We start from the raw sequence: 12,546 nt of genomic DNA, 5'->3' as shown, positions 1-12,546 counted from the left end.
GTGGGATCTAGTTCCCAACCAGGGACTGAACCTGGGCCCCCTGCATTGGGAGCATAGCGTCTTAGCCACTGGACCAACAGGGAAGTCCCCTTCCCTCCCATCTTTTTAATCTCAAAGTGGCCAAGAGTACTAGCACTTTGCTGAGGCCAAACCCCAAGGTCTCAGAATTGACTCTTATCTTCCTCAAATGCCCACGGTCAGTCCAACCACAAATCCTTTCAGCTTTACATCCAAGATCTATCCAGATTCCAACCACTCACTTCCTTCACACTGCTCCCTGTTCAACCACACCCCAGAGTGTCCCCCGTGGTCAGTGGCTAGAGCTCAGTAGCCCCTCCTACCAACTGGTCCCTCTGCTCATCCTTCCCAATTTATTTTCTACAACCAAACTGGGTGATCTTTTCAAAATATAATCAGACTGCCTCATACGCCTGCTCAAAACCAGTCAGTGACTTCATGTTCAGGATGAAATTAAAAAACCAACCCGTTACCAGGACCCAGAAGGGCTACGCCATTTGGACTCGGTCTCTCTCTTCAATGTCATCGCCTTACTCTTCCCATGTGCTACTCCACTCCTCCCTCCCCTCTCTAAAGCTGTGGTGCCAACACAGGAGCTGCCAGACACAAGTGGTCACTGGAAACGTGGATGTTCAGACTAAGATGTGCTGGTATGAGTGTCAAACATACACTGGATTTTGAAGACTTGGAATGAAAAAAAGAATGAAAAGGTTCAGACTTCCCTGGTGGTACAGGGGCCAAGAATCCACCTGCCAATGCAGGGGACATTGGTTCCGATCCCTGGCCTGGGAAGACTTCACGTGCCTCAGAGAAGCTAAACCTGTGTGCCGCATCCACTGAGCCTGAGCTCTTAAGGCCCATGAGTCGCAATTACTGAGCCTGTGTGCCGCAATTACTGAAGCCCACGAGCCAAGATCCCATGCTCTGCAACAAGCGAAGGCACCACAATGAAAAACCCACACATTACAACAAAGAGTAGCCCCTGCTCGCCACAACTAGACAAAGCCTGTGCAAAAGTAACGAAGACCTGGTGGAGCACCCCCCCCCCAAAAAAAGAATGATAAGTTTCTTAATTTTTTAATAGTGATTATGTTGAAATGACAGTACCTTGACTGTACTAGGTTAAAGTATTACTCAGTTGGTCCTTCTTTGTTTTTAAAAATGCTCTTCAGAAAATTAAAATCAAATATGTGCCTTATGTCTTGTTTCTATTGGACAGTGTTACTTTACACCAGGGGTTGGCAAACTATGGTCTGTGGTCTAAATTCTGCTCACTGCCTGTTTCTGTAGGGCCTGTGAACCAAGTCCAGTTTTTACATTTTTAAATGGCTGAAAATAGAAGAATGGTAATTCATGACATATGAAAATTATATGAAGTACAGAATTCAGTGTCTGGAATAGAGTTTTATTGGAAAAGAGCCATAGTCGCTTGTTTCCGGATCGTCCATGGCTGATTCTGCACCACAGCAGCACAGCTGAGTGGTTCCAACACAAACATCCTGACCCATAAAGGCAAAATTAATTACTCTCTGGCTATATATAGAAAAAGCCTGTCAACCCCTGCTCTACACACTTAGCTTACTTTACCTTTCTTCATAGAAAAATACTGCCTCTCCTGTTAATATGATAACCTTGGCAAAAGCGTGTACTTTCCTTCTTTGTTTAGTGAACTCCTGTCAGCACCTACAACAGGGCCTGGCACATATTAAGTGCTCTATAAATATTTGCTGAATCAATACATTTAAAAAAATCTAGATTTCAGGGGCTGTGGAGGAAGCACCTTGTTAATTAAAGAACATGATTCACCATTACTACGACCTACTATCTGTTTCTCGGTAGGTCAAGCTAAGATTAAGACCCAGGCAAACCCACACATAATGAAAGGAAATGCTGACACTTGGCCTGGTAACCCACTGGGCTTGGAGACAGAGACCAACACTGAAGTAAGGACGAGAGGAGCATACGCTTCAAAAAAAATAAAAAGCCTCACGTTATTTTAATAAATGCCATGATTTTTAATGCTTTTCCCCCCTCCTCTTTATAGAGGAGAGGTAAAGCTGTCCCAGTTATCAAAAAATTCAAATTTCTTCTTCTTCACTGGGCTGCCCGTCAATGTGCTTTCATCCAGCGTGTCTCCCGTGTCCTGGGAACCTGGATCAAAGGACTCTGCTGCCTCCAGGAGCTCCATATCGCTTCCGTCTTCCTCGAAGGACTTCTGGAATAGGTCGTAGATCTTCTGCTGCTTTGAGTCCTTCATCAGAGGAAGAAAAGACATCAGTAACCAGGCATCAACGTTGAGTTTTCCTCCACCTCTGTGGGACCAGCTCAGTAAACTATTTATCACTCGAGCAGCCTTACTGCCTTCATGTCTGGCTTCTTCTCTACTGCTTGTTGGGGGAAAAAAAAAAAGAAATGGTTGTGAAAACAACAAAGGACCTGCTCGCACACTAATTTATGTTGGGAATGCTTCTCCCTTCTAAATTACAAATCACTATCTCAATGATGAAATAGCTCCCAAGCTCTCACTTCCTCCAAGGCCTTTTTCCATGAAGAGGTTAGTTAAACTGCTAAGTCAACCCCCAAATCAGTGTGTTCAGCCATGGTTTATACCTAATTTTCAGAGTGGTTATAAAACACACACTTGACGTACTGATAAGTAGATACAGGGACCCATTTCTGACTGCCCTAAAGTTACAATGATTACACCTGTGCCTATGTGCTGATGACAACAGTGTAGGGCTAAAATCACACCCAGTGGTTATGACCACAACACACGACGGGCTCGTTTTCACCCCTCTGCTGACCTCTTCTCTGTCTCAGCTCCCAGGCCTGACCATCATTCAACCCAGACGTACATATTCAGTATCTCCAGTGACTTCCCACAGGTCCATAAAACCAAGCCTGTCTAAAAACCACAGCCATCTCTCACCTTAATCCTACATCTCCGAACCAGCTCCTGTTCCCTGGTTTTGATGGTCTCCCACTTCTCACCCAGTCCCCCAGGCTTGTGATCACGGGGGTATCCTGACTCCATATCTCACACATCAAGGTTGGCTTCTCCCTCTGATCCCTCCTAGGTACCTCGCAGGCAGTTTGTTTACTTGGGCCACATGGCTCTGTACCTGCCTGGACCTGAAACGGTTTCACTGCACATCCTGCCTCAGGCCTCTTCCCACATCACCTGCCCACAGGTCTGGCCCAGGCCTGATTTTTCCCTCTAGACTACCCTCTACTAAGATTCTCCTGTCACGTCACTGGGCACCCTGTGTCTACCTCACCAAGTCTGCTTCCAGGCCCTAGCAGGTCTCAACCCGACTAGCCACTCTTTCTTTGCTTTCATGAAAGCCTTCCACGGTGATGCTAAGTTCTTAAAAACTGATCCTGCAAGGACTCTAGATTATTCAGTAACCTGTGCCCTACGTTCGCTCGCCATTCAGGATCCCAAATATTCAGATGGGGCATGACATTAAAGGTAATTAAGATCAGGCTCATAGCAGCCATGTGCCCCCCTCTATGATAACCTTCATCAAGCTTTTGTCTGGGCAACTGAAAGTCAAGGAAATGCTGCTCACAAGGCAGCCTACTCCAGATAGAAGTAGCTGTCCATGTTCATTGGCATCTGTGATGGCAAAGCTCTGTGCTAATCTGGAGCACACACAAAGGGAAGCAAATTCCAAGATCAGACAAATATTTCACTTCCCTTCTCAGCAGGCAGGCAGACATGACCTTTTTTGCTTTTGGCTCCTATACGAGGAGGCAACATTTTCTTGTCCTAACAGTTTATAAAGTTTTCAGTTTTAATTACTAATCAAAATAAATATTGATAAACTCCATTGTATTATCTTGCATTTGTACTTTTAGGCAGAAATTCTTAATTAATTCAGAGCAACTGAGTGTCAGGCTAGTATAAATAAATGAGTTATAAATAAACCTATTCTTATTAGTTGACAATCCTTTAAAAATAAGGCTCTTTCTTTTTAAAGGGCAAATAATAAGCAAGGCTCTGTCAAAACAGTCATTATTCAACTGAATTAGAGAGTTCTTTAAAAAGTTTAAAAATAAAGTTGTTTTTTAAAATTGGCTGATTAACTGTAAGGATAATTTATATTATAATTTATATCTCCCCGAGTATAATTTATCCCAATAATTACATCCTGAAAAAAGAATTTAGTTTGAAGTAAATGTAAAGATCACACCCTCAGACAAGTCTTAGAATCACCTACAAGACTGTGTCGATTTAAACTCAGCTTTGATGCTCAGTGATTCCACAGGAAGAAGGCACCTCAGTTTTCTGAAGAGCAAGGCTGCCTTTCAGCTCAAGGCTCAGCCCTCTGTCCAAGTTCACTCTTTAGAAACAATCCTCTCAGGACCTCCTGAATTCTCACCTTCCTCGTCAACCACCTGAGCAGGTGAATGGAGACCAGCCCTGGGAGTCTTCGCACCTCTCACTCCTCTCTTCCTTGTTTCACGGAAATGGAGGAAGAAGGGCCGTGGCCGCCATGGGGCTGGAGAGCTAGGCCAGAGCAGGCCTGCTGGGCCCAGGCTGTTCTCGCCAGAGGCAAACAGATCTCTCAGCCCTTCTGACAAGGCCCAGCCGGTCACGGAAGGATGCTCATGGGCCTCTTACTCTCCTTGATAATAATAGAGGCTGTCACACAGGGAATGCTGGCCAAGCCCGGAAGCCTTCTGCCTTGAGCTGGCTTCACGTGACCCGTGACTGTGGGCAAGCTTGTGTGAAAGTGAAAGTGTTAGTCACTCAGCCGTGTCCAACTCTTGGCAACCCCATGGACTGTAGCCCACCAGGCTGCTCTGTGTATGGACTTCTCCAGGCAAGAATAGTGGAGTGGGTAAACAGAGATTTGCAGGGCAGTTGTGGGCTAGTCTTACTCCTATGCAAATCTCTGTTCACCGCTTTATAAAAGGAGGAGACACTGAGAATAAAATGCAGCTACAGAGGGGAAAATATGTACATGAAAGCAACACCCTATGTGAAACACTCCCCATTGTGGCCTGGGGACATGTTCTGGTGGCCAGCCTGCTGAGTGGTGCTATGTACTTTTTGCAACAATTTAGCAGTTTGCACCGGGAGTTTTTTGTCAGTTTGGCCTGATGGCTGCATTTGGAGGCCCTGGTTTTAGGAGGATCTAGGAGGGTATGTGAAAAGCAGCAGGAGTTAATGTCAGCACTTCTCCATAAAGGGATGCACACATGGATTGACCTGAGAACAACTGTAGCCGTTTATTTCGGCTCTCAGTCTGGGGGAGATTCCAGGAGTGATTCACACCTTCCTGTTCCAAACCTCAGGATGCCCCAGTGCAGGGAGCCATGGGCTGGTGTTACCTTGTAGAAGTAATCTGTGGCTTCTGTCATTTCTGAAAAATTGGTCTCAGAGAGCCCGGCTTCACCCAGAACTTTAATCTTCTCTTGAATCAGGGGCCTGTTGGGGAAGAAAGGAGCTGTAGTGCATGGACCCAGCAGACTGATTACAAGACCACCCCCCCAAGCTTATGGGACAGCTTACTGTCTCACATCTCTGCAGCTCTCCAGGCACGAATACCCATTCTGAAACACCTACTTCCTCTCTATTGTAAACCAACCAAGTCAGGGCGCAGATATCAGACTCAAAGCTCTTTCTGCTGGGAGATGTGTATGAAATAAATGCCATTACAACACAATTTTGGACCTTGTGCTGTTACGAGCTGCCTGAATAACAAATCCACTAACAGAGACAGGGAAGAAGAAGCAAGCCACACACAAAGTAAAGGTCAGATGCCTCAGTCATCATGCTAGAAACAGAGGTAGGCAGTGGAAACAAATTAGATAATCAAGAAACTTATTATCAGGAAGGAAGAAATGGAACTAGGAGAGAGCATTTTGAGATCTTTCTCTTAGGTAATGGATATGAAACTCCATAGAGTTGAAAATTTTATCCCAGTTCTGCTAAGAAAGCACTGCATGACCCAAGTGAGCCACTTTCTTTGGATGGCCCAGCAGCAGCACTGAAATTGTGGCCTTACAGTACCAGCGACATCACGAGGGGACAACGGGGGTGTTTCCTGTCTAAGCAAGAGCCTTCACATCTGGGAACAGAGTATTTTACAAATAAATTTTCACCTACATTTCATCCCAGTAAGTTCTCCTCCCTTTTCTCAGGTCAGTGGGAAGGAGCCAAGTACTCATTTCTGTAAGGTTTCCGCATTCCCCCCACCCCCCTCCAGTGACAGTAATGCTGCAAAGGGGCCAGAGAGGGTCATGATGAAAGGGGGAGGGCACTACCAGTGAGTCTTCTGTGTGGGTCCCTGGAGAGCTCCCGCAAAGCAGAGGCTCTCAGGGAGCAAAGAAAATACATCACTGGTGTCAAGCCCAACTGCTGGGCCAGCCAGCGGCCTCACCAGAGGTAGTCATCAGCCGTGCCTCTCGCCACCAGGTAGTGGATGCTCACGGAGCTCAACTGTCCGATGCGGTGCACCCGGTCCTCAGCCTGCATCAGTACCTGCGGGGCGTGGGGAGGGATGGAGGCAGGTCAAGGCTGCTCGGGCCATCACAGCCTTGCCTCCTCACAGTGTGTCACACGGCTGGGGGCCTGCGAGCCTCTGCCCACAAACAACCTGTCGTCTGACAAAAGGGGGAGGCAAACACAGCACTGGGCAACACGGGGAACTCAGTCTGTAGCTGCGGCTGTGGATGGCTCCCCAGGGCTGGGCCCGGTGCTGGGCACTGTGGACGGAGGCTGAGCTGCAGCTCTGCCACCAGCTGTGACAAAGGGGACCCGGCATACTTTCTGTCCTCCTCCATGGAATGAAAAGTTATCTTCTAAATAGATAAAAATACTGTACCTCGGCAGAGGCCAGATAGGATCGGGGGTAGGGTGGCTTTTTTATACCGTGGTAAACCCTACAACGAACAATGAAACCCACCAGCCGAGGTTTCTATTCTAAGAAGCCTTCTGCCTCTAAGCCCCCCATCGTCATTGTTATGGCCGTTGCCAGTGTGTGGCAGTGAGAGCCACACCCAGTCAGGATGTCAGGAGGGAAAGACCTTCTTTCTGGAGTTGAGAAAACTTTACAAGTCCCAACAAACGTCTTCCGTCTGTTGCCACAGTAGTCAGCTCATCAGATAAGGCCAGTGGGCACTGTGGCCATGTCCAGGGAACGCCCACCATGGTCTCCCTGCTGTGGCCCCATCATTAAAGTGGCTCCCAGGGGTGGTGGATAAAAGGGGCTCAGGGTGGGAAGGCAGAGGCCTGGGACCGGGGCTGCCACGTGCTCTCCTTAAGTGACAGCTATGCTCTCTGAGCGTCTTCAGGGAGAGGTGGATCCGGAGGTTCCTTCAGAACGTGAGCCTACCCATTGATAATCAGATGGAGTCGATAATCCTGCTACAAAGCAGGGGTTGTGAAGACCTAAGAGCTGTTTATGAAGCTGACGGACAACCAGGGGCCATGAAGCTAACACCAGGGACGGTGCACACAAGCCCCGCCTCTCGCCTCCCCAACCGCCCGGACGCGCGCCCCTCACCCCCGGGTTCCAAAACAGCTCCCCGAACACCACCAGGTCAGCCGAGGAGAAGGTGAGGCCCATGTTGGCGGCGGTGATGGACAGCACAGCCACGGCGGGGCCCGGGGACAACTGAAACTGCTGGCAGAGGTCCTCGCGGTCGGCCGAGGACGTGGAGCCGTCGATACGGATGTGCTGCACGCGCTGCAGGAACAGGGGGAGAGGCGGCTGGGCAGGGGTGCGCAGAGAACCCTGCTGCCGGGCTCCGAGCTCCAACAGGCGTGTTCTGAACTGCGCTGCTGGGGCTCCGAGCTCCAACAGGCGTCTTCTGAACTGCTTTCCGAGCTTTTTTCTGGCCTTTCCATTCAAACTGAACCTTGTGTTGACCGAACTGTAGGTTTGTGTGTGTATTAAGTAATAAAACAGAGGGATTCCTTGTCCATTACCCCAGTGATAATATTGGTAAAAGTTGAAGTATTGTTAGTCGTTGGGCTGTGTTCAACTCTTTGCGACCCCATGGACTATAGCCTACCAGGCTCCCCAGTCCATGGAATTATCCAGCGTTCTCCCGAATACTGGAGTGGGTAGCCATTCCCTTCTCCAGGGGATCTTCCCCACCCAGGGATCAAACCTAGATCTCCTGCATTGCAGTCAGATTCTTTACCATCTGGGCCACCAGGGAAGCCCGATATTGGTAAAACTATAGCATAATATCATACCCAGGAGACCAACTTTGACACAATCCACTGGCCGTATTCAATTTTCCATTTTACTGAGACTCATGTATATGTGTTCTATACAGTTTTATCCCACATGTGGGTTTTCACATATCTGCCTTCACAGTGGAGACAGTGAATGGTTCTAACCACACAGGCATGCTCCGTGGCCCTTTTATAGCTGTGCTCACTTCCCTCCTACTTCCCTCTCACCCTACTAATCTGGCCTGCATTTTTAAAATGTTCCATGTCAGAAATGCTATATAGAGTCAAACGCTATGTAAACTCTGGGCTGTGGTCTCTACTCAGCATCATTGCCCAGAGACTCATCCCAGTCATTGCATGTACAGACAGATCACATGTACCTATAATTATACATCATGATTGCAGCCATGAAATTAAAAGACGCTTACTCCTTGGAAGAAAAGTTATGACCAACCTAGATAGCATACTGAAAAGCAGAGACATTACTTTGCCAACAAAGGTCCATCTAGTCAAGGCTATGGTTTTTCCAGTGGTCATGTATGGATGTGAGAGTTGGACTGTGAAGAAAGCTGAGCACCAAAGAATTGATGCTTTTGAACTGTGGTGTTAGAGAAGACTCTTGAGAGTCCCTTGGACTGCAAGGCGATCCAACCAGTCCATTCTGAAGGAGATCAGCCCTGGGATTTCTTTGGAGGGAATGATGCTAAAGCTGAAACTCCAGTACTTTGGCCACCTCATGCGAAGGGTAGACTCACTGGAAAAGACTCTGATGCTGGGAGGGATTGGGGGCAGGAGGAGAAGGGGACGACCAAGGATGAGATGGATGGATGGCATCACTGACTCAATGGGCCTGAGTCTGAGTGAACTCCGGGAGTTGGTGATGGACAGGGAGGCCTGGCGTGCTGCGATTCATGGGGTCGCAAAGAGTCGGACATGACTGAGTGACTGAACTGAACTGAACTGAAGGTTTCCCTAGTAGCTCAGACAGTACAGAATCTGCCTGCAATGCAGGAGACCTGGGTTCGATCCATTCTCACCTGGAGAATCCCATGGACAGGGGAGCCTGGTTGGCTACAGTCCATGGTGTTGCAAAGAGCTGGACACGACTGAGCAGCTAACACTTTCACTTTCAAAGCAATTAAAATTAAAAAAAATTTTTTTAAGATGGGTTAAAACAAACATGTTCATGATTCTAAAAGCAAGAAAAATCCTTCAGAAAGTCTTCAGCAATGGTTCTGGAAAACTTCATCTCACTGCTTTGCTCAGATCTGACCTCGGCCTGCTCAAAACAACTCAGCAGCCAACACACAAACAAGAAAAGCATCCTGTGCTGAATTTCCAAGGGTGCTTACCTTCCTCTCAAGCTCCTTAGTAATTGCATCCAGAACTACCTTATGGTGCGCAAACACAAGAAACTTCTCTCGTCCACTTTCTAGCAGGTCCAGGACATATTCGCTGCATTTAACAAAGACAACAATAAATTGAAAACATATGCAATCCGACTGAAGTTAGTTACTGAAAAGTGACTGCATTTATGGCAGACACCTTTGGGGTACCTGCCTCCCTGGCCCATCCACTCCCTCCTCTGAGAGCTGACCTTTCCCTCTCGCCCTCAGAAGGTGTAGGGAAGTCATCTTCTGCCATGTACAGAACTCTTCCATACTTTTTAAGTCATCTCCCAAACACAAATAAGTCAAAGAATCTTTATGTTTCATATGTTTCTGACAGGTTGCTGAAACATTCTTATAACCTGAGATCATACTAGATAATTAACAGTTTTCACTTTGGCTGCTATTATCATTCAAGTGTGTTTTCAATAAAAACTGAAGTGCTGTCTATAGATCTGAAAATGCCTGGGCAGGGATTAAGAGATTCTTGACAGTAATCAAATTTCGGGCAATGTAGTATTGAGAAGTAAGTAGGAGATGGCAACCTACTGCAGTATTCTTGCCTGGGAAATTCCATGGACAGAGGAGCCTGAGGGACAGAGGAGCCTGGGGGACAGAGGAGGCATGTCGCAAACAGTCAGACACCACTGAGCATGCACACACACATGTGTACTCATACTCAGGAGATGGCTCAGGCATAGCCCTCCAGCTCCCTTCCACAGCAGACTGCTTGCCAGGGCCTGCAGTTAAGGCAGTGTTAAGTGAATTCTTTTCAAGGCCAAGGAATAAGGGGTGAAAAGGCCTTGTTTACGAGGTCTTTTTTCCTCCCTTTATTTCTCTTCTCCATCCACTGTGGGTTTTTTAAACGACTTATTTTTTTAAAAATATTTTTATTCTTATTTACTTTTTGGCTGTGCCGTGGGACACACTGGATCTTAGTTCCCTGACCAGGAATTGATCCCACACCCCCTGCATTGGAAACTCAGAGTCTTAACCACTGGACCATCAGACAAGTCCCTATCCATTGTGTTGTTTTCTTGACTTTCTGCTCCTTATCTTTAGCTGTGGCCTTAAAGGAAGGCAGTGACCACCGAGAGCTGTAGGGAGGAGGGTCGCTCAGTCAGCAGACCATAAGGCTTGCCCTGGCACTAACGCCCTGCAGAGGGTTCCCAATCTCAGTAAGTACAGGTCAAGGCTCCTGCACAGGCAGCAGGAAGGTGAGCCTCAGTAGACAGGACACACACATGGGTGTCTGGGCAGAGAACAGACACTGCTCTCCTTAGAGGGCAAATCTCTAAGGCTTCCTATCACAGTATGGGCAGGTGGTGAAAAGGTAAGTGGACAGTCTTAACATTTAAGAATTATTTTCAAAAAACACTATGGTCAACCATAGTATGGAGTTGAGTTCCATCTGTGAATTGTTGGTACTAATAGAATCTAACTAGTTTGAGAGACATAAAATTTGCCATGATATAAGCAAAAAGATTTATTACTACATCATCAAAAAGTCACAAGGCCATAAAATCAACTTGCTCAGGCCATAAACACCATGGACCCCAATTTTCCTAATGCTTTTCTCCCCTGTCTCTCAGACATGGTACTGCTTCTCTGCCTTCCTCGCATCCCTAGGCTATCAGGCTGGAAATATTTGCCAACCACAATAACCTTGGCTTTATATTGAAAGATGTCCATTAAAATGAAAACCAACAACAGCAAAAAAAAAAAAAGGAAGAAAGAAAAGCAACTATCACAGGAAACTGGAGTTTTAAGATTTATGATCTAATTTCTACTTACTAGCTGTGTGACTCTGAAGTTTAAAGATTTACATGAGATTTACTCAGTTTCTACATTTTAACTTATTCAACTTGTTTAACTGATCTCACGAAGAGGCTGTAAATGTGAAATGAGTTAATAGATGTCAGAACTGTTGGAAACTATAAATCACTATATAATTATCATAGGATTTTGAAAAACTATGTATTAGATATGTTAGGGACTGAATGTTTGTGTCCCTGCCCACTAGCTCATATGTTGAAATCCTAACCCCCAGTGTGATGGTTTGGGCTTCCCAGGTGGCCCTAATGGTAAAGAATCTGCCTACCGATACAGGAGACGCAAGAGATGAGGGTTCAATACTTGGGTCAGGAAGATCCCCTGAGAAGGAAATGGCCACCCACTCCAGTATTCTTGCTAGGAGAATCCCATGGACAGAGGAGCCTGGTGGGCTACAGCCCACAGGGTCACAGAGTTGGACTGAAGACACTTAGCGTGCGCATACACAACATGATGGTATTGGGAGCTGGGGCCTATGGGAGGAGATGGAGCCAGTGTCCTTACAAAAGAGAGCCCCAGAGTACCCGCGCCCCTTCTGCAAGGGAGGACACAGCAAGAAGACTGCTGTCTACAAGCCAGGAAGAGAACTCTCACCAGACTCTGAATCTGCCAGCACCTTGAATTTGGACTTCCTAGCCTCTAGGACTGTGAGAAATACAAATTTGTTAAGGCACATGGCCTATGATAGTTTTGTTATAGCAGCATAACCATACTAAGTCAAGGTCTAACCAAAGTTTCTTTACACGATGGAGAAATGATGAGATTTAAATTTCTAGGGGGAATGGGTGGCTCTGAGCCAGCACTCAAGGGACCCTGGGTTTTGTAGGTCACAAGCTGAGAGAGCAAAGGAAGGGCAGACACCCTTGCCATCTGTTATCCAGTGGCACGTGAGAAATAGGTTGGTGGGGGCAATTCTGGCTGGTGTCTGAGAGAGAAGTTTTCAGGCCATAAAAACCACACCTGGAGTTCATTAGTCTCATAGCAGTATCATAAATGAAAAGGTAGTACTACACATAGGGTAGTACCCAGAGGGTGAAGGAGGGCTGCCCAACACTCAGTGGTCCATGTGGAGAGCCTGCAATTGGAACAATGAGGTGAACTCACTCTCCA

General features: G+C 46.9%; 1 protein-coding gene across 7 annotated transcripts in view; it reads right to left on the bottom strand.

Moving 5' to 3' along the window:
- Positions 1-1,402: 1,402 nt before the first annotated feature.
- SMARCAL1 (SWI/SNF related, matrix associated, actin dependent regulator of chromatin, subfamily a like 1) overlaps positions 1,403-12,546 on the bottom strand; it is a 53,708-nt gene continuing 42,564 nt past the window's right edge. For all 7 annotated transcript variants that reach the window (XM_042244204.2, XM_060411264.1, XM_060411261.1 and 4 more), the window contains 5 exons: positions 9,568-9,670; positions 7,536-7,718; positions 6,411-6,511; positions 5,359-5,455; positions 1,403-2,269 (listed from right to left, as the gene is read on the bottom strand). In XM_042244204.2, the coding sequence (XP_042100138.1) occupies positions 2,057-2,269; positions 5,359-5,455; positions 6,411-6,511; positions 7,536-7,718; positions 9,568-9,670 (697 nt within the window). In that variant the 3' untranslated portion in view covers positions 1,403-2,056. The remainder of the gene's footprint in view (positions 2,270-5,358; positions 5,456-6,410; positions 6,512-7,535; positions 7,719-9,567; positions 9,671-12,546) is intronic.

The sequence above is a fragment of the Ovis aries genome, chromosome 2 (assembly GCF_016772045.2).
Source record: "Ovis aries strain OAR_USU_Benz2616 breed Rambouillet chromosome 2, ARS-UI_Ramb_v3.0, whole genome shotgun sequence".
NCBI classification, from domain to species: Eukaryota; Metazoa; Chordata; class Mammalia; order Artiodactyla; family Bovidae; genus Ovis; species Ovis aries.
This window is presented reverse-complemented; position numbering and strand designations above follow the sequence as displayed.